The 21412-nt window shown below is 39.5% G+C and overlaps 1 protein-coding gene across 10 annotated transcripts in view; it reads left to right on the top strand.

The window, feature by feature from the left end:
• The window catches only part of ADD3 (adducin 3), a 138468-nt gene that overhangs the window by 83607 nt on the left and 33449 nt on the right, over positions 1 to 21412 (top strand). For all 10 annotated transcript variants that reach the window (XM_017887154.1, XM_017887162.1, XM_017887153.1 and 7 more), the window contains one exon: positions 17604 to 17827. In XM_017887154.1, the coding sequence (XP_017742643.1) occupies positions 17633 to 17827 (195 nt within the window). In that variant the 5' untranslated portion in view covers positions 17604 to 17632. The remainder of the gene's footprint in view (positions 1 to 17603; positions 17828 to 21412) is intronic.

Here is a 21412-nt window from a genome sequence, read left to right as displayed (position 1 = left end):
AAGTCCAGCTAAATAGACACTATAGAACTAAGTTGTGAGTCTAGTCTTTGTGAGCCTCAGAAAAACAAGAGTCCTACTTCAAGCTGGAATTTAAAATATAGCAAGCAATTTCAGTGGACCTTTTAGGCATGTGTGAGTGGGCACAAAAAGCTGAGTCATGAAGTTTTACTCTTCCTAGTGAATTACCATGAAAGCTTGAAAGAAAAGCACTCTCATTATTTTAAAATAGTAAAAATTGCTTTAGATTATTATGGAAATAACACCAACAAAATGTTTTTATGTATTAATCATGAGCACATACCTACAAACCCCTTAAAATCAAGAAATTGTAACAGGACATTACCTGGCTTTTAAAAAATAAAAGTTAATAGTTTATATAATGTACAGTAGCACCTGAAATGTGTTTTCTTAACAAAATCTTCAGTTAAATAAATTTCTAAGTGCAGTTCATGTTTTAAATTTTTCTTATATCAACAGATCATAAGGTCTACAGTCTTACGTATCTCATTCTAATCTAGATAAAGTGAAAAATATTGGGTAAGATAAATTGAGGGGCTTGGGACACACCAGTCTCTCTTAGGACCTGTTCTACCTTTCTCCATGTAAGAAATGAGGTAGAATAAGATTTGGTAATATCTTACATCCTTTTAAGCTCTAACACCTTTAGATTCTAAGGATACTCTTCTTCTTGTGGCTCTCATTAGGTAATATCAGGGAAAACAACTCTTGTTGGAAGAGTTCCTATTTGTATTTACAAAGCAGTGTTTTGTTTCTCTACAATCCTAACAAAGGTATGAAAGTTATTCTTCGTTCTTTTAAAATCTGCATTTCTGTTGTTTTTGATAAACTTTCCTCCATAAATTAAATAGTGAATTAATTTAATGTTTTCTCTTTTTCCGAATTTGATATTGGACTTCTCAGGTCTTTTTCCAGATTTTCCCTTTGTATTGAGAGTTCAGTTTCCAGCAGTGGACTGGAGACTTGGGTTGTTGTCTCTTTATCTTCTCGTTATTTCCAGTTTCTTCATGTTAGAAATAATTTTAATTCCCCCCCCTTTTTTGATATGAATTAGTTTGTGTCATAAAATATCAATGTATGCATACATTTTTAGAATTCTTACTCATATCAACTAGGCCTACTTTTCAAAGCTAAATGCTGTTTTATCAGGACAGAGCTGAGACCTCTTTAAATGCACGCACAAGCTTGCATGGCAGTTAATGTCCAACACAGTTCAAAATGAAATAATGGGGCATATATAATTGGATACCAGGATCTAGAGGGGCCCTCCCTTTTTCTAAAGTTCATAATTATAGTTTGGATTACACTTTGTTGAAGATTTAATTTGGTGAATACCAAGGGGATTTTACTATTGATTTAATAAGCAAAATCCTAAGTGCCAGGATTTTTAGGTTTATTGTTTATGTATTTATGTTCATATAAACTTCATTTTAAGAAAATTCAATCTGAAAATACATATTTTGTTAAAGGGTTTGCATTAGAGGTGGGAACTTAGATTTGAGGCTGGGGTTGGGGAGGAGTTAAAAATATTTAGCCAAAGAATCTTAACAGGTGTAAGTTTGAAATGACTCAAAATTTGAAAACATCTTTGGGAGTGAGGGTAGTAGAGTTGTAATAGAGTGTGCTGGTTAAGAACGCAGATTCTGGAACTAGTCTACTTGAATTTATATCTAAGCTCCACAATACAATTCTTGTGTGACCTTGGACGAGTAACCTGTGTGCTTGCTTCCTTGCCTGTAAAATGGAGATATTAACACCTACCTCTTACAGGGTTTTGTGAGGGTGAAATGAATTAAAACATGCTACTTTTTAAAACAATATCAGACAATAGAAGGTGTTCAAGAAATATTGGGTATTTTACTGATTATTTCCACTCTTTCCACATAAAAGTGTGTTTATTCCAATGTAGTTTAATGAAAAAACACACACATTCAAATAGTAAGAAGGAGACCAGGCGGAGTGGTTTACGCTTGTAATGCTAGTGCTTTGGGAAGCTGAGGCGGGTGGACCATCTGAGGTCAGGAGTTCAAGACCAGCCTGTCCAACATGGCAAAACCCTGTCTCTACTAAAAATACAAAAATTAGCTGGGCATGGTGGTGGGCACCTGTAATCCCAGCTACTTGGGAGTTTGAGGCAGGGAGAATCACTTGAAGCTGGGAGGCGGAGGTTGCAGTGAGCTGAGATCACGCCATTGCACTCCAGCCTGGGTGACAGAGTGAGACTCAGTCTCAAAAAAAAAAAAAAAAAAAAAACTAAAAAGGATGGTCTCTATAATGGAGTTGGACTGGCTGAGTACACCTGACAAGGAACTGGAATCCAGGTAAGCAGTCGGGAGCAGATCCCCAGAAATGGGCAATAGGAATGAGTCCAGGTATATCAACAGTCAATATGAATGAGATTTAGTAGGTGTCAAACTGTAGCACATAGGCAGAGTTTAGGGACAGGAAATTTTTGGCAAAGGGCACTGCTTGGTAGAAGTCCAGATCCAATCAGTACCAGGGAGATCTGCATGGCATCAGAGATCTACTGCCATATGCAAAGATGTGAGCTATCAGGTGACCTCAGGGAACAGTGGCAAATGATAGAGGGTCTAAGACTGAGATGTGGGCCCCAGGGTCCAGGCATAGACCTTCAATTGTAAAAGTATTTGAAGTTACCTGGTAGAGAAACAAGAAAGTAAATTAGGCTGCTTGAGAGTGAGTGGAGTAGCTCAGAGTTTAATGATTAAGAAACAGACTTGGGCCGGGCATGGTGGCTCATGCCTGTAATCCCAGCACTTTGGGAGGCCAAAGTGGGTGGATCACCTGAGGTCGGGAGTTAGAGACCAGCCTGACCAACATGGAGAAACCCCTTCTCTACTAAAAATACAAAATTAGCTGGGCGTGGTGGTGCAAGCCTGTAATCCCAGCTACTCGGGAGGCTGAAACACGAGAATCGCTTGAACCTGGGCGGTGGAGGTTGTGGTAAGCCGAGATCACACCATTGCACTCCAGCCTCGGTGACAAAGAGTGAAACTCTGTCCCCCAAAAAAAGAAGCTGGGTGCAGTAGCTCACGTCTGTAATCCTAGCACTTTCGGAGGCCAAGGCAGGTGGATCACAAGGTCAGGAGATCGAGACCATCCTGGCCAACAGCGTGAACCCTCATCTCTACTAAATATACAAAAATTAGCTGGGCATGGTGTCACGTGCCTGTAGTCCCAGCTACTTGGGAGGCAGAGGCAGGAGAATCACTTGAACCCAGAAAGTGGAGATTACAGTGAGCTGAGATCACGCCACTGCACTCCAGCTTGGGGACAGAGTGAGACTCTGTCCCCAAAACAACAACAAAAAACAGGCTTAGTATGGTTTGGCTTTGTGTCTCCATCCAAATCTCATATTGTGATCTCAAGTGTTGGAGGTGGGGTCTGGCAGGAGTTGACTGGATCATGAGGGTGGTTTCTAATAGTTGAGTCCCATCTCCCTAGTGCTGTCTCATGATAGAGTTCTCACAAGATCTTGTTGGTTAAGTGTATATGTAGCACCTCCTCCTTCACTCACTTGCTCTGCTGCCACCATGTGAAGATGTGCTTGCTTCCCCTTTACCCTTCTGCCATGATTGTAAGTTTCCTGAAGCCTCTCCAGCCAAGCTTCCTGTACAGCCTGTGGAACTGTGGTAAATTAAACCGCTTTTCTTTATAGATTACCTAGTCTCAGGTAGGTCTTTACATCAGTGTCAGAACAAACTAATACACAAGACTCAAATGAAAGTCAAACATCAGAGTGGGAACAACAGCAAGACTGACTTGATGCTGAGATGCTAAACTAACTTATTAGGGTTTCTCATAATCCAAGGGTCCCAGAGCCTGGCATGAACCTGCAAGGTGTGGGTTCAGTGGTCTCCAACGTGAGTAGAATAGCAGAAATGCAGCATATATGTACACATGGCAAGAAACCCACTCACCTGAGAAAGTGGCTTTTTTTTTTTTTCATTTTTTTCATTTTTTTTCAGACTGAGTCTGGCTCTGTTGCCCAGGCTGGAGTGCAGTGGCACGCCATCTCAGCTCACTGCAACCTCTGCCTCCCAGGTTCCAGCAATTCTCCTGCCTTAGCCTTCCAAGTAGCTGGGATTACAGGCGCCCACCACCACGCCTGGCTAATTTTTGTATTTTTAATACGGATGGGGTTTAGTAGGAATGTTGGCCAGGCTGGTCTTGAACTCCTGACCTCAAGTGATCCACCTGCCTTGGCCTCTCAAATTACTGGGATTACAGGTGTGAGCTACCACACCTGGCCCTGAGCAAGTGGCTTTTAAGTCCACCCTTGCTTAAGTAAAAATATATTCCATAGTATTTTGATTTAGTAACTGCTTTAACAGTGTTTCCGCTATGATGGAAGCAGTAGACCCACTGCATATTTAATTTGTTGTTGTCCTTCATTATGATTCTTCAGTTTTACAAAGAAATTTTTGTTCATCTGATGTGATAAGAATGTTCTTATTTTTCTTGCTTTAGATTTCCTTGGAAACACTGATAGGGTAGTTGGCAAAGGTCCTGCCATTGTGGAAAACCAGAATTTTGCATTGTACTTGTGTATATCAGATGTCTTGTTCAGGTTAGTGTTTTGACGATTTGTTATTTCTGAAGAGCTGACATGAATTCTACAAAGGTGTGCTATCTATTCACGCTGTTGATGGTAAAATGCTTTCAAAAATAGATATTAGGATGGAAATTCCATTGGAACAGTGTATGTGTTAGTTTCCTAGAACTCCTGTAACAAAGTACTGCAATTCCAGTGGCTAAAAACAACAGATCTGTTCTCTTACAGTTCTGGAGGCCAGAGGTCCAAAATCAAGGTGTTGGCAGGATTGGTTCTTTCTGAGGGGTCTGAGGGAAAAATCTGTTCCATGCCCCTCCCCGGGCTTCTTGTGGTTCCCAGCTTGCAGCTTGGTCCCTAGGCTTGTGCTGCATCAGTTCAATCTCTACCCTGTCATCACAGGGCTTTTTTCTTCCTGTGTGTCTTCTCTGTTACTCTGTATCCAAATCTCTTTCACTTTCCTCTTATAAAGATACCCGTCATTGGATTTAGTACTCACCCTAATCCAGTATGATCTCATCTTAATTTGATCTACAAACCGTATTTTCAAATAGGCCACATTCTGAGCTTGTGGGGACATGAATTTTTAGGGAAGACACTATTCAACCAGTATAGTATGGTAGTATGGCTGAATGTCAATCTCTAGATCTAAAAGATGATTCATTTGAAAAAGCCAGTTTTCGACAAATCCATTTTGAGAAACAGATATCTGAGATTGATAAAATCTCTTTTGTGAACTTCCACTTAAAACCATTAACCAATTGCTAAAGTGGCAGGTTATAACCAAAAAGTATTTTTGAAAGTAATTTTCAGGTACCATTATCTGCGCTTAATAAGATGCATTTTCGTGGCACAATATTAGGCATTTCATAAAGAAAACAGATCAAGTTTTGATGATCTTGAAATATTCCTTAGCAGCCAAAATCTGAAGGCAGAAACACCTCCTTCAAATCAGACTGCTTTGCAGTTACAGTGTGTTCAGTTACCTACAGCTTTTGGATTGACTTTTGCAGCTGTATTTTATAAGTTATGAAAGCCAAAAGTCTTTAGCTTGAATATCTGAAATAGTATATCAAAATGAACTCTTGGTATTTATACCCTATGGTTCTTTAATTTTTTTGTGTGTATTTTCCTCCAATTTTTAAAATAAGGAACTTTGTCTCATTTTTTTGTGCCTTTCCATCCCTTCCTTTCCGCCACCATGGCATGTCACAATGACTATATTAGGAATGGAACCCAGAAATATGGTCCATGGTAATGAATCGATTTCCTAGACTGGAGTTTTCAGTGCATATTTATTTTGCAGACTCAGCTCAATTTTAATAATAAGCTTTGTTGGATTATTTGCATTTCTTCAGTTAAAATCTAATTCCTTCCTTCCTTCCTTCCTTCCTTCCTTCCTTCCTTCCTTCCTTCCTTCCTTCCTTTCCTTTCCTTTCCTTTCCTTTCCTTTCCTTTCCTTTCCTTTCTTTCCTTTCTTTCCTTTCTTTCCTTTCTTTCCTTTCTTTCCTTTCTTTCCTTTCTTTCCTTTCTTTCCTTTCTTTCCTTTCTTTCTTTTTTCCCCGAGATGGAGTCTTGCCTCTTCGCGGGCTGGAGTGCAGTGGCCGATGCCAGCTCACTGCAAGCTCCGCCTCCCGGGTTCACTGCCCTTCTTTCCTGCTCAGCTCTGGGTAAGCTTTTGGGACTACAGGCGCCCGCCACCTCGCCGGCTAGTTTTTTGTATTTTTTTAGTAGGACGGGGTTTTCACCATGTTAGCCAGGTCTTGATCTCCTGACTCGTGATCCACCCACCTCGGCCTCCAAAGTGGGGGATTACAGGCTTGAGCCTACGCGCCCGGCCAAATCTAATTTCATCTTGTGAAATAGGTAGAATGTAAGATTGAAATTTGGGAAGTTAAATTTCCTGTATTATTTTTGATTTTGAATATTCATTTTAGGAAAGATTCACTGAGAATTTGTAGAGTTGGGTATGCAGTAAAGTACAAAGTATGTGAGAGGTTGATGTTTCTTTAAAAAAAAAAAATACTTTTTGCCTGGAAAGAACCTACCAAATAAGAGTGAAAGACTTAAGGTATCTCCTGAAATTGAGAGCAATGAATGTTTACTTTAAAAATAATAAATTTCTGGTATCCTCTTTTTAAAACCTCTCATTTTATCATGAGCTGTCAAGTTCTGAATAGTTTCCTGGATCTCAATTTTAAAATTTCCTCTAATAGCAGGGAACCCAACAGAAACTAAATGTCTAAGACGCACATCCAAGTAATCAATCCACTAGTCTCTGTCAGCTTTCTCTAAGGAGGGGGTGGGGCTGTGGAGTGGGGAACCCTTCTTTTGTTTTCTCAACCATTTTCCAAAACTCCATATTGAAGACAAATGGTGACTAAGGGAATGTATATAGAATGTTCATCATATTTTGTAGAAAGGGGAGTAAAGGTGCACCAAGGCCATGTGTCTTTGGATTCTGTAAGATACTTGAGGGATTGCCTTTTTGTGGTTGATTGTTTTACTCATTTTATAGGAATATATATATATATGTACACACACATAATGTATATATGATATATGTTTATAATATATGTGATATATGTATAAAATCAGTTTCATATTTACTTTTCCAAATGGTTTATGTTGGGAACAAGTCAAGTTAATGTTAGATAATGATTAATGACTGAGTTTGGACTTGAAGAAATACTTTCTCTGAACTTCCTATACATGTTTTCAGCTTTGTAACCCTGTCCCTTGTATGGCCATTGTAATTGGTAAATTTGACCTCATTTTAATAAAGATTTTTGGTTCAAGTTACCAATGAATGTTATTTTCACCTCTACCAATGTCTAAGCAAGTAACTCTCTTCCTCTCCCAAACCCCACCATCACCTCAAGTACAGAAATCTGTTTGCCTAGGCTGGGCGTGGTGGCTCACACCTGTAATCCCAGCACTTTGGGAGGCCGAGACGGGCGGATCACGAGGTCAGGAGATCGAGACCATCCTGGCTAACATGGTGAAACCCCGTCTCTACTAAAAATACAAAAAATGAGGTGGTGGCGGGTGCCTGTAGTCCCAGATACTCGGGAGGCTGAGGCAGGAGAATGGCGTAAACCTGGGAAGTGGAGCTTGCAGTGAGCCGAGATGGCGCCACTGCACTCCAGCCTGGGTGACAGTGTGAGACTCTGTCTCAAAAAAAAAAAAAAAAAAAAAAAAAAGAAAGCTGTTTGTCTCACTGTTCCTTGTAACAGGTAATGTAGATCAATAAAATATCCTTCATCAAGTATTGGTACTTTAGCGATACAGAGGTTAGATTGATCCTCAGCATTGTCCAATTCTGTCTTTAGTCTTTGAGTCACCCTGTTGAATGATTATGTTGACACAACAAGCACCTACTTGACTTTTTTGGCAGACAGAGTCTCACTCTGTCACCCAGGCTGGAGTGCAGTGGCGTGATCTCAGCTCACGGCACCCTTCGCCTCCTGGGTTCAAGCGATTCTTATGCTTCGGCCTCCGAGTAGCTGGGACTATAAGCATGTACCACCACGCCCTGCTAATGTTTTGTACTTTTAGTAGAGATGGGGTTTCACCATGTTGCCAAGGCTTATCTTGAACTCCTGAGCTCAGGCAGTCCGCCTACTTTGACCTTCCAAAGTGCTGGGATTACAGGCGTGAGCCACTGTGCCCAGCCCCTACTCAACGTTTTTTTACTTACTGTTCTGCACTTACATTATGAACAATGTATGTGTTATGACTACATCTAACTGCTTTGTTTCAATTGTACAGTCACAGGGAAAGTCAAGTTTGTTAAGAGTTTATATTAATTAGTATCATATTTTTATTTATAAAACATTAAATACAGAACATTTAGTACCACAGTGGGTTGCTGTTACTATTTTGTTGTTGTTGTGGGGGTTTTTTCCCTTGGCTTTAAGTTGGATTTTAAACTAAGGCTCAGTCCTAACTTTTACTAAACAACTACAGATTTATTGTTTCCTGGACTTTATGTTGAGGTTTAGAATTTAGTCTCATTTTAAAGATAACAGAAGTCATTTCAAAAGAACTAAAAGGAGGTTCAGAAATTTAAGAATGATATGGATCAATCTGACAATTCCGGGAATAGGCCAGAGAGGTAAGTAGGTTTCCGCATGTGTAGGTTTGATAGCCATGGAAGACTTTGTGCAAATTTTATTGCTACTTTTAGAATATTTACTATTTCCACTTTGTGTTGAATATTGTGATATAATATTTTCAGCCCCCTCCCCCCAAATAAAGGCAGTGATCTAATGGCTAGATATATCTCTAGGATATGATAGTCCTTTGAGCCATCTCATCTTTTTTGGCTAACTCCACCATGCCTGTCAAGATCTATAACCATGAGGAATTTCCTTATTTGTGAAGAACCTTTGGTAATCTGAGACAAATTATTAAACCTCAGTTTTTGTTTTTTTCTTTTCTTTTCTTTTCTTTCTTTTTTTTTTTTTTTTTGAGACGGAGTCTCGCTCTGTCGCCCAGGCTGGAGTGCAGTGGCCGGATCTCAGCTCACTGCAAGCTCCGCCTCCTGGGTTTACGCCATTCTCCTGCCTCAGTCTCCCGAGTAGCTGGGACTACAGGCGCCTGCCAACTCGCCTGGCTAGTTTTTTGTATTTTTTTTTTAGTAGAGACGGGGTTTCACCTTGTTAGCCAGGATGGTCTCGATCTCCTGACCTCGTGATCCGCCCGTCTCGGCCTCCCAAAGTGCTGGGATTACAGGCTTGAGCCACCGCACCCGGCCTAAACCTCAGTTTTTATACTACAAGACTACAGAAACTAAAACAGCATGGTACTGGTTCAAAAACAGACACATAGACCAATGGAACAGGTTAGAGAACCGAGAAATAAAGCCACACACCTACAACCGTCTGATCTTTGACAGAGTCAACAATAACAAGCAATGGGGAAAGGATTCCCCATTCAATAAATGGTGCTGGGATAATTGACTAGCCATCATATGCAGAAGATTGAAACTGGACCCCTTCCTTTCACCATATACAAAATTCAACTCAAGATGGATCAAAGACTTACATGTGAGACCTAAAACTATAAACTCTAGGAGAAAACCTGGATTTCACGATGAAGTCTCCAAAAGCAATTGCGAACAAACAAAAACTAGTACGTCGTAATTAGACTTCTGCACGGCAAAGTAAACTGTCAACATAGAAAACAGACAACCTGCAGAATGGTAGAAAATATTTACAAACTGTACATCCAAAACTATACATCTGGATATAATATCCAGAGTTTATAAGGAACTTAACCCAACAGGTAAACAACCCCATAAAAAAAATAGTCAAAGGACATGAACCTCCACTTCTCAGAAGACATACACACAGCCAACATGCATATGGAAAAATACTCAACATTGCTAATCATCAGGGAAGTGCAAATCAAAACCACAGGGAGATACCTTCTCATACCAGTCAGGATGACTGTTACTAAAATGTCAGAAAATAACATGTTGGCGAGGTTGTGGAGAAAAGGGAACACTTATACACTGCTGTGCAGCCAGCGCGAAGGTTTCTCACAGAATTTAAAACAGAACTACCATTCGACCCAGCAATCCCATTACTGGTTATATACCCAAAGGGATATAAATTATTCTACCAAAAAGACACAAGTACATTCATTGCAGCATTATCCACAATAGCAAAGACATGGAATCAACTACCTAGATATCCATAACAGTTGTCTGGATGAAGAAAATTTGGTACATATATACCATGGAATAATATGCAGCCGTTAAAAAAAAAAATGGAATCTTGTCCTTTGCAGCAACGTTGATGCAGCTGGAGGCCATTACCCTAAGCATTATTAACACAGGAACAGAAAACCAAATACTGCATGTTCTCACCTGTAATGGTAACTAAACATTGAATACACATGGACACAAAGGTGGGAACAATAGACACTGGGCCTACTTGAATGGGAAGGGTAGGAGGAGGGTGAAGGTGAAGGTGGAAAAACTACCTATCGGGTCCTTTGCTCACTTACTTGGCTTATGAAATCATTTGTACACCAAACCCCAATGACATACAATTTACCCATGTAACAGAGCTGCTCATGTACCCCCTGAACCTAACATAAAAGGTGTGGGGAAACAGTATGTTGTATACTTTAAATAACTACAATTTATTTTTAAAACTAAAAAAAAAAATCCTCAGTTTTCTTATCTATAAAGTTGGGGATACTGGTCACCTTTTCATAGAGATGTGAAGGATTTTTCTTGGAGGTTGGGGGCACAGAGTCTTACTCTGTCACCCATGCTGGTGTGTAGTGGTGCAATCTTGGCTTACTGCAACCTCCACCTCCTGGGTTCAAGCAATTCTCCTGCTCCAGCCTCTGGCTGGGATTGCAGACGCATGCCACCATGCCCGGCTAATTTTTGCATTTTTAGTAGAGATGGGGTTTCACCATATTTGCCAGGCTGGTCTCCCAACTCCTGACCTCAAGTGATCCGCCCACCTTGACCTCCCAAAGTGCTGGAATTACAGGCATGAGCCACCACACCTGGCCAGAGTTGTAAAGGATATTAAATGAGATAACCTGTGTAGAGCATAGTACCTGGAATTCTGTGATTGCTTTAAAATGTTTCATTAAATTACTGATTTTGTAGTTTAGACACGTTTATGTATACATGCATTTCTATTTAGTATCTATCTTAGAACAATTTTAATTACCACTCATTCAGTTGATGTTTTATACTTAACTCTTTAGGTCCCAACAGAGTCTTTTTCTGAGGTTTTCTTTGTTTCATAATAAAGCCCTCAATTCTTTTAATATGATGCTAAATTAGCTTTAGAAACAAAAGTAAAACTTAAATACAATTTATTCTTACCCAGAGCACAATCAATGTAATTTTGTCAATAGCTTCTAATTAAGACACAGCGGTCATCTGTCAGGTAAAGAGTTAGGACTTTCTAGATACTGATCAGTAGCCAACATAGTCTCCTTCTCAGATGGACTTGAGCCAGTTTAACGGTCCTTGCCTTGTGTGTAGTTCCTTTTTGTTTGGAACTCAAAAGTTGTGTGGAATGTTCCATGATATTTTATTATACCATTTATCTGCCTGCCTCATCGACTTCTTGGTCTGCCCATCTCTTAATAGTCTTTGTCTTTATGCATCTTATTTATGTTTTGGCAAAGATACCAAGTGTCTTTATGGCGTGTGGATGTGTGTATGTATGTATGAAAAATATAACGTTATATGAATGTGGTCTTTCCCTCTATCTCAAAATCTTATTGTACTGTACTCGCCTATTTTTGAACAGTGGTTGACCACAGGTAACTGAAACTGCAGTTAAGGAGGGGAATACCACATTGATAAAATGTTAATGGGTACTTTTTAATATTTAATGATGTAGTTACTTAAAACTTGTCCCTTTGGTATTTAGGTCAAATAAACCACCATTATACAACTACCCCACTTGTACATCTATTTTTCTGTGCATGCTAGGCAAATGGACCATTAAGTCTGTTACAAGCACTAGAGTTTTAGCCCTTCTTACATACATAAACATGGTGTGATAGGCCTGTTTTCTTTCTTAAATTTCATTGAAGGAGTAAACTTTGATTATGGGGCAATCTGGATGACATGGTAATGCTAATAAACATCATCATTATGATTTTATAATATGATATTTGAGCAATGTAACTTTAGAAAAGTCACTCAACACCACTGAGTATAGTTTCCTCTCTGTAAAAAGTAATCGTTGAATCTAGTCTGAAATATTTCAAGAGAAGCTCATATAAAATCAATAGCCTTTTAGGAATAAGATCCTAGTACTTTGTGGGATAATTAAATTTTTCTCCATTTGCGCACTTAGTGCCATCTGTATTACTCAGTGCTGTTCAATGCCATGCCATGTTCATTTGAGTTTTTTTCTCCCATTTTTCTTCATTTTTATCTATGTCTGCTTCAAGTTTTCAGATCTGTCAATTTCCATGTCAGTTGTGTATAAAATTTTGGCTAGCATTTAAAAGTAGCTCATGTCTTCTGAACTTAAAATGAAGAAAATTTCACTAGTTGATCTAAGGATGGTAGCTTGTCATAGTTTGTGTAGGGTCTAAGTTGTTTTCTAGAACTTCAAATAACTTTACAATTTCATAGTAACTTTCATCAAGAAAAACTAAACTAGCATTTGTTGTTTTGTTTTTTAACCAAATATGCTGCTTTGAAGTCTTGGCATATCTTTGATTATTCTTTTAAGTGTGAAACAATAGGTCTGGTACTTGAAAGTACAACCATCTCTTTGCTTATTCTAGAGAAAGCTGTTCAAACTGCCGAGAATTTTAAGTTTGGAAAGATTTTTTTATAAGTAGTAACTTCTTTTCAAAAGATTGTTTTTACTATTCCCAGCTTAGAAATAATGCAAACCAGATTTATTTGGAAGGAGTTGTGATATAGTAAAGTAACTTAATTCAGCCCCCATTTATGGAGCTCTCTCCCACTGTGAGGACTTACAAGATAGTCCCCATTCCCAAGCTTACAAGGTGGTCAGTGGCTTCTCAGGTTGGATTTTTAAAATAACCATTTTATGGAGATAATTCACATACCATGCAATTTGCCCATATAAAATATATAATTCAGTGGTTTTTAATATAGTCACAGAGTTGTACAGCTATCACCACAATAATTTTAGAACATGTTCATTTTCCTATAGCACTAGACAGCTACTAATCTGTTTTCTACCTCTATAGGTTTGCCTCTTGTAAACATTTCATATAAATGGAATCATACAATATGTGGTCCTTGGTGACTAGCCTCTTTCACTTACAATGTTTCAAGGTTCATACATGTCGAAGCACATGTCAGTATTCCATTTCCTTTTATTGCCATGTAATATTCCACTTTCTGGATTACCATATGACAAAACGCTTTGTGTTTATCAGTTGATAGATGTTTGGGTTGTTTCTACTTTTTGCTATTAATGAAAAAATATGCTATAATTATATAATAGTCAAATACTGGAAATAACCAGTCATCTTTCGGTGGGCGAATGATTAAACAAATGATACAGCCATACCATAGAATAGCATTCAACAGTGAAAAGGAACAAATTATTGATACGACAGCCTCTGTAAATCTTCAGTAAGTGATGCTGAGTGAAAAAAGCCAATCCCCAAAGGTTTTCTATATTGCATATTTTCATTTGTATAGTATTCTTTTTTTTTTTTTGTGAGACTGTCGTCCAGGCTGGAGTGCAGTGGCGCGATCTCGGCTCACTGCAACCTCCGCCTCCCGGGTCCACACCATTCTCCTGCCTCAGCCTCCCGAATAGCTGGGACTACAGGCTATAATCCCAGTCAGTAATCCCAGCACTTTGGGAGGCCGAGACGGGCGGATCATGAGGTCAGGAGATCGAGACCATCCTGGCTAACACGGTGAAACCCCATCTCTACTAAAAAATAAAACTATCCGGGCGAGGTGGCGGGCGCCTGTAGTCCCAGCTACTTGGGAGACTGGGGCAGGAGAATGGCGTAAACCCGGGCAGCGGAGCTTGCAGTGAGCTGAGATCTGGCCACTGCACTCCAGCCTGGATGACAGAGCGAGACTGCGTCTCAAAAAAAAAAAAAAAAAAAAATTTGGTGAGGAAAGAACATGCTGTACTATAAAATTCAGGAGGGCCCTGAAAATTGTGGTATTAATATTTTCCTTTGTGTTGAGATTCGATTTGTTTTATGTTGGATTAATGTTTATGTATATGTTTTGGATTTTTGCTTTGTTTTGAAATGATTTCAGACTTACAAAAGGGTTAGCAAAAATAGTGAAAGAATTCCTGTTTGTCCTTTACCCAGATTCCCTAAATGATAATATCTTCCATAACCACGTTGTAATTATCAGTTTCAGGAAATTAACATTGATGTAAATACTATTATCAAATTTACAGATTCTATTTAAATTTCACCAATTGTCTACTAATGTCCTTTTCCTGGTCTAGGATCTGATCCAAGATTACATGTTGCCTTTAATTGTCACGTCTTAGTCTCTTTTGTCTTTTTTAATCTGGAGCAGTTCCTTAGTCTTTCTTTTTCTTTTCTTTTCTTTTTTTTTGAGACAGAGTCTCGCTCTGCTGGAGTGCAGTGGCACGATCTCGGCTCACTGCAAGCTCCGCCTCCCGGGTTCACGCCTTTCTCCTGCCTCAGCCTGCCGAGTAGCTGGGACTACAGGCGCCCGCCACCACGCCCAGCTAATTTTTTTTGTATTTTTAGTAGAGACGGGGTTTCACTGTGTTAGCCAGGATGGTCTTGATCTCCTGACCTCATGATCCGCCCGCCTTGACCTCCCAAAGTGCTGGGATTACAGGCGTGAGCCACCGCGCCCAGCCTTGACATGATTGAAGAGTACTGGCCAGTTTTGTAGAATGATCCTCAATTTAAGGCACAGTCAATTGATTTGATTCAGAGTAACATAGTCTTCTGCAGTTCTGCTTTGAAATGGTTGAATATACTGAAACATTGCAGAAATATTCTTACCTATGAATAATAATCCTAGGGGTTAGATGGTAGAGGGACTGGATAGAAATGTAATCATTGGCAGTATCTTTAAGTGGCTCTGTGTTTACAGTATCTGTTTTATAGGTGCTTATTTTCAAAAATCCTCCCCAAAAAATGTGCTTTTAGATATATAATTCACAGAGTCATAAACAGTCCTTTGTAATATCCTCAGAGAGCTTGAAAATGTTTTTATCTTTCTGCAGTGCTGACATTGATATGTTTTAAATGGGTAGACATTGTGCTATTTGCAAAGCCTTCTATCTAAACTAAGATAATTGTAACATTTTATCTGTGACTGGCTAAAGTTCTTTTAACACCCATATTTCTTAAAGCAAATTGTAAACTATTTTTGCATGAATACAGATTTTTTTTTTTTTTTTTTTTTTTGAGATGGAGTCTCACTCTGGAGTGCGATGGCATGATCTCAGCTCACTGCAACCTCCGCCTCCCGGGTTCAAGCGATTCTCCTATCTCGCCTCAGCCTCCCAAGTGGCTGGGATTACAGGCACCTGTCACCACGCCCGACTAATTTTTTTTGTATTTTTAGTAAATGCGGTCTTTCACTATGTTGGCCAGGCTGGTCTCGAACTCCTGACCTCGTGATCTGCCCGCCTTGGCCTCCCACAGTGCTGGGATTATGGGCACGAGCCACTGTGCCCAACCTGAATACAGAAACTTTTTTGCCTCACCCATCGCCCAGACTGGAATGCAGTGGTGTGATCATTGCTCACTGCAGCCTCAACCTCCTGGGCTCAAGGAATCCTCCCACCTCCACCTGCTGAGTAGCTAGGACTATAGGACTACAGGTGCCTGCCAATGCCTATGGCTTTTTTTTTTTTTTTAATTTGTTTTGTAGAGACAGGGTTTCACTATGTTGCCCAGGCTGATCTGGAACTCCTGGGCTCAAGTGATCCTCCCACCTCAGTCTCCCAAAATGCTGGGACTATAAGCATGAGCCACCATGCCCAGCCTAAACTCTATTTAAAAAAAAAAATTGCAAAAATGTGATTTACTGTAGGAGTACTATTTTTAAAATATTAACACGTAAAGAAATATGTAATAAGCTACCATATTTCTTCAAAAAAATCAGTCTTACTCTCCTCTCTAGCATATATTCATTTCTCAATTAGCATTTCCTACACCTTCTCCCTTCCGTTTCCTACCTGACCATAACTTCTAGGGCATTGTTTTTCAAGCTGTGGGTCACAACCCATTAGTGGATCATGAATCAATTTGACTAGTGTTTATTAAAATGAAATAGATTAAAATACAAAATATCGGAATGTACCACGTAGTAAGGGGAAGTATGTCATTAATTTATTTCAGTTATGTATCTTGTATATTTGTATGTGAATACAATATCAAATGTTTGAAAGCCACCATTCTGGAGTTTTTCATCTATTTGTATCTTGAACCTAATGTTTTTTAAACATGCATGTTGAATAGTTGTTGCATAAATATTTGCATAAAATTTTTAAAACTAGAATTTTGTATATACATGATACTTTCTTTTCTTTTTTTTTAAATCAGTGTTGACCAGGTTGGCTTCAGATGTGTAGCCTCGCCTCCCAGAGTGCCAGGGCAATCGGCCTGGGCCACCGCGGCTCCCAACATGATACTTTGTTTCTAATCTGCATGGCCAAAGGCTACATCAGAGGGAAACCCTTAGTGTTCACAAGTTTTATAACTACTTTTTAAAAATTTGTTCTTTGAAGCATTTTCAAAGAATGTTATTGAAGACCATTTTTTTCCTAATGTAATTCATACTGATTTATACTAGTTCCTATTACTCTGAAATACTTAGAAAGTATGCCTTTGCATATGTGGTATTAAAAATAAGAGTTGAGGGCTAGGCACAAAAGCTCATGTCCTGTAATCTTACCACTTTGGGAGGCCAAGGCAGGAGGATCACTTCAGCCCAGCTGGGCACAGTGGCTCATGCCTGTAATCCCAACACTTTGGGAGGCCGAGGTGGGCAGATCACGAGGTCAGGAGTTCGAGAGCAGCATGGTCAATATGGTGAAACCCCCGTCTCTACTAAAAAATATTCAAAAATTAGCTGGGCATGGTGGCACACACCTATAGCCCCAACTACTCTGGAGGCTAAGGCAGGAGAATCTCTGGAACCCGGGAGGCACAGGTTGCAGTGAGCAGAGATCACATCACTGCACTCCAGCCTGGGTGACAGAGTGAGTACTCATCTCAAAAAAAAAAAAAAAAAAAAAAAAAACACACACACACAGTTGATGCATAACATGATTGAACCCATAAAGTTTCTGTTAGCTCTTGAAAGTATCAATTTCCAATCCAAGTGTTATAATCTAAGATCTTTTTTATAAGAATAAAAAAATTGTTCTAATATTTTTGAGAAGCTACTTTTTTAAAGTTGCACCTGTTACTCTGAGGGCAAAATGTAAAAGTTCTGCTTGACCCATGTAAATTTTGAATTTAATGAATTTATCATGAATGTCCTTCTTTGTGTTTATTAATGCAGATAACAAGAGTAATCCACAGACTTAAAACATGAGCTCAGATGCCAGCCAAGGCGTGATTACCACTCCCCCTCCTCCCAGCATTCCTCACAAAGAGAGATATTTTGACCGCATCAATGAAAATGACCCAGAATACATTAGAGAGAGGAACATGTCTCCTGATCTACGACAAGACTTCAACATGATGGAGCAGAGGAAACGAGTTACTCAGATCCTGCAAAGTCCTGTGAGTTGAATTAGAAGGCTGTAATTTTTCTCCCTCTTTAGAAATATTATATAATAAGGTAGAAGGTTTCTTAAACTACCCTCAGGTTAAAAGAGGGGTGGAGGAGAGTGGCGACCAGTTGCTTCCAGTCTTTCAAAGGAGAAATGGACATCTAATTTGTGTATTTGATTTGCAGAGCCTTAACGACAAACTAGTATTGTGTTTGGTGGTTTAAATTTTGTGTTTTCTGGGTATAGCACTTTATTAAAGGAGGATAAACGATTTTACTTAATTCAGGGACACCCAATTCAGACTGAATATGTAAAGAGAAGAAAGGCATGACTCAAATCATACGAACCAATAACTAAGTTAGGTATATCCCTTGCACTATTTTCTTCTTCCTTTGGGTACCTTGACGCTCAGAGCAGCATAAGACTTAAGGTTTTTGAGGAAGTCTGTGATTTGGCAGCCTAATATTACATACGCCTACTGCAGGCACATGTGCATACACACTAAATTAACTAAATTAAAAGTGGATTATAGGCCAGGCTCAGTGGCTCACATGTGTAATCCCAGCACTTTGGGAAGCCAAGGCAGGAGGATCACTTGAGCACAGGAGTTTGAAACCAGCCTAGGCAGTATAGTGAATCCTTCTCTTTACAAAAAAATTTAAAAATTAACTGGGTGTAGTGGTGTGCACATGTAGTCCCAGCTACTCCTGGGAGGCTGAGGCAGGAAGATCACTTGAGCCCAAAAGGTCAAGGCTGCAGTGAGCCGTGATCATGCCACTGCATTCCAGCCTGGGCAACAGAGTGAGACCTTGTCTCAAAAAAAAAAAAAAAAAAAAAAAAATTCAACTCAAGCCGAAAATCCTCTCTGCACAGCAATACTCAGACTTTGTGAATCATATTCAAGTGATCTGTTTTCTTACAAAACCTTAGTGGAAATGTATTAATACATGATGGAAAATGAGAGAACAGCCTGATTTGAAATGCAAAATGAATTCGTAACTTTATGCATAATGAAGATCATGCACTCCTAAGACAGAGTTCAGCACACAGACACATGATGCCTAGGTTAGGGCTATATTAGGTTTCCAACTTGGGTGTCAAAGTTAGCACCAAGGCATAGAGCTGCCTGAAGTAGCCCTAGTAAATCATTTTTGTTATGTCCTTGTGAATTTAATCATAGAGGTGAGCTCAGAACCAAAGGGGAATTCAACTCTGAGTAATTAATTCTTCCATATCAGTGGTCTTGGTGAAAGCATAGAAGTACAAGTTATAAGAACAATGTAAGCTTTGAGTAATTTTATTTTTTTATAGTACCCACTTTAAAGAAACTCTTCCCAAATGGAAAGATTCATCAGAAAAGTCATGATGAGAGAGTAAATGTTCAGTGCCTTACTTTATGCAAACTTGAGTGTCTAGGTTTATAAAGACTTGAAGAGCACATTAATTATTTAGATAAAAATAGATTTGTTTCCTTCTCTAAAGAAACCCCATTTTTAAGAACTACCTTACTAGACCGGAAACGGTGGCTCATACCTGTTGTAATCCCAGCACTTTAGGATGCCAAGATGAGAGGATTGTTTGAGATGAGCCTGGGCAACGTAGTAAGACCCAGTCTCTGCAAGAAATTAAAAAATTAGTCGATTGTGGTGGTGTGAGTCTGTAGTCTCATACTTAGGAGGTGAAAGGATTACTTGAGCCCAGTAGATCAAGGCTACAATGAGCTGTGATCACACCACGGCACTGCAGCCTGGGTGACAGAGCAAGACTCTGTCTCAAAAAAATTTTTTAAAGAACTTATCAACCAAAGGATTGTAAAATGATTGTAGTAACAGATAGCATATAGTAACTGAAAGAATGAAGTGAAGTTTCAGTTTGGGTTAAGGTTGTTAAATATTGAGATTTCTTTAGGAAGTATCTGAAAGAGGACCACTGAATTCTAACCGTAGAGTTTAAATGAAAAGTACTAAACTCCATTTTATGCCAGGGTTTTGTCTTATAGTTTACCCATTAAACTAAAGGTGCATAATGTTAAGTAGATTAATTTTTTATACTTAGTATTTCTATCTGTAAATTGACTTAAAAGTAACAATTTTACTTATGCCTTGGGGAACTTAATGAAATACTGTGAAAGGGCAAACACATAGTTTATCATTTCCTTATTCACTTAACAAGAGTGATCATTTTCTGCCCAGAGAGGAACAAAGAAGGCTGAGATTTAAAAGAATTAAAAGTTGATATTTTTTTTCCTAGATCTTGGCTAATGAATTTAAAATCTTCTTTGTGAAAGACTTAGGAAAGTGTATACATTTTGTCTTCCTGCCATATTTTAGGACAGTGGCTTTTAAGTTTCTTTTAATGCAACAGAAACTTCACCAAGGGAAATGATGCTTGGTGGCTTGTATTAGTTATCTACTGCTAAAATAACAGATTATTCCAGAATTTAGCAGCTTAAAACAAGCATTCATTATCTCACCATTTCTGTGGGTCAGAAGTTCAGGAGCAGTTTAGCTGGCTCAAGCTCTCTGATGAAGTTGCAGTCAATATGTTAGCCAGGGCTGCTGTCATTTGAAGGCTTTACTGGGGCTGGAGTATCCACTCTGAAGATGGATCACTCACATGCTGTTGGCAAAAGGCCACCATTCCTTGCCACGTGGACCTTTTCTAAAGCTGCTTGAGTGTTCTTCCCCAGAGCAAGGATCCAAGAGAGAGCAGCCTGCAGTGCTGCTTTAGAACTAATCTCAGACATCACACTATCAGTTCTACCATATTTATTAGTTAGAAGTGAGTCATTTAATTCTCCCCATGCTCCAGGGGAGAGAAATTAAGCTCCATCTTTTGAGGAGAGAATTGTCTACTCTCTGGTTACTATTTAGAGACAGGGTCTTACTGTGTTGCTCAGGCTAGTGCACAGTGGCTGTTAACAGGCATAATCATAGCACACAAAATCCTGTGCTCAAGCGATCCTCTTGCCTCACTCAGCCTCTTGAGTAGCTGGGACTACAGGTATGTGCCACCATGCCTGGCAGGTCACAATTTATTTTAAAGGAGCCGCAGTCCTTCTGCTACAATTTATTTTTCTTCCTCCTACATGCAAAATACACTCATCTTCTCCTAGCACCTCCTAAAAAGTCTTATACCACTCCAACATTAGCTTGAATCCAGAATCTCATCTAAATGTGGTCCAGCTACAGATGATCCTCCTCAGGGTGTAGAACCTTAAGTACAGGTCCTGTCAATCTATTGATCTGTGAAATAAAGATTCATGTTGTCTGCTCCCCAGTGGCAGGAGAGGATATCTTATATCGATAGCTGCTATAGGCCGGAGCGGTGGCTCAAGCCTGTAATCCCAGCACTTTGGGAGGCCGAGACGGGCGGATCACGAGGTCAGGAGATCGAGACCATCCTGGCTAACACGGTGAAACCCCGTCTCTACTAAAAAATAAAAAAAAAACTAGCCGAGCCAGGTGATGGGCGCCTGTAGTCCCAGCTACTTAGGAGGCTGAGGCAGGAGAATGGTGTGAACCCGGGAGGCGGAGCTTGCAGTGAGCTGAAATCCGGCCACTGCACTCCAGCCTGGGCGACAGAGCGAGACTGC

Source organism: Rhinopithecus bieti, unplaced genomic scaffold (assembly GCF_001698545.2).
Source record: "Rhinopithecus bieti isolate Rb0 unplaced genomic scaffold, ASM169854v2 scaffold_13348, whole genome shotgun sequence".
In the NCBI taxonomy this organism is placed as follows: Eukaryota; Metazoa; Chordata; class Mammalia; order Primates; family Cercopithecidae; genus Rhinopithecus; species Rhinopithecus bieti.
This window is presented reverse-complemented; position numbering and strand designations above follow the sequence as displayed.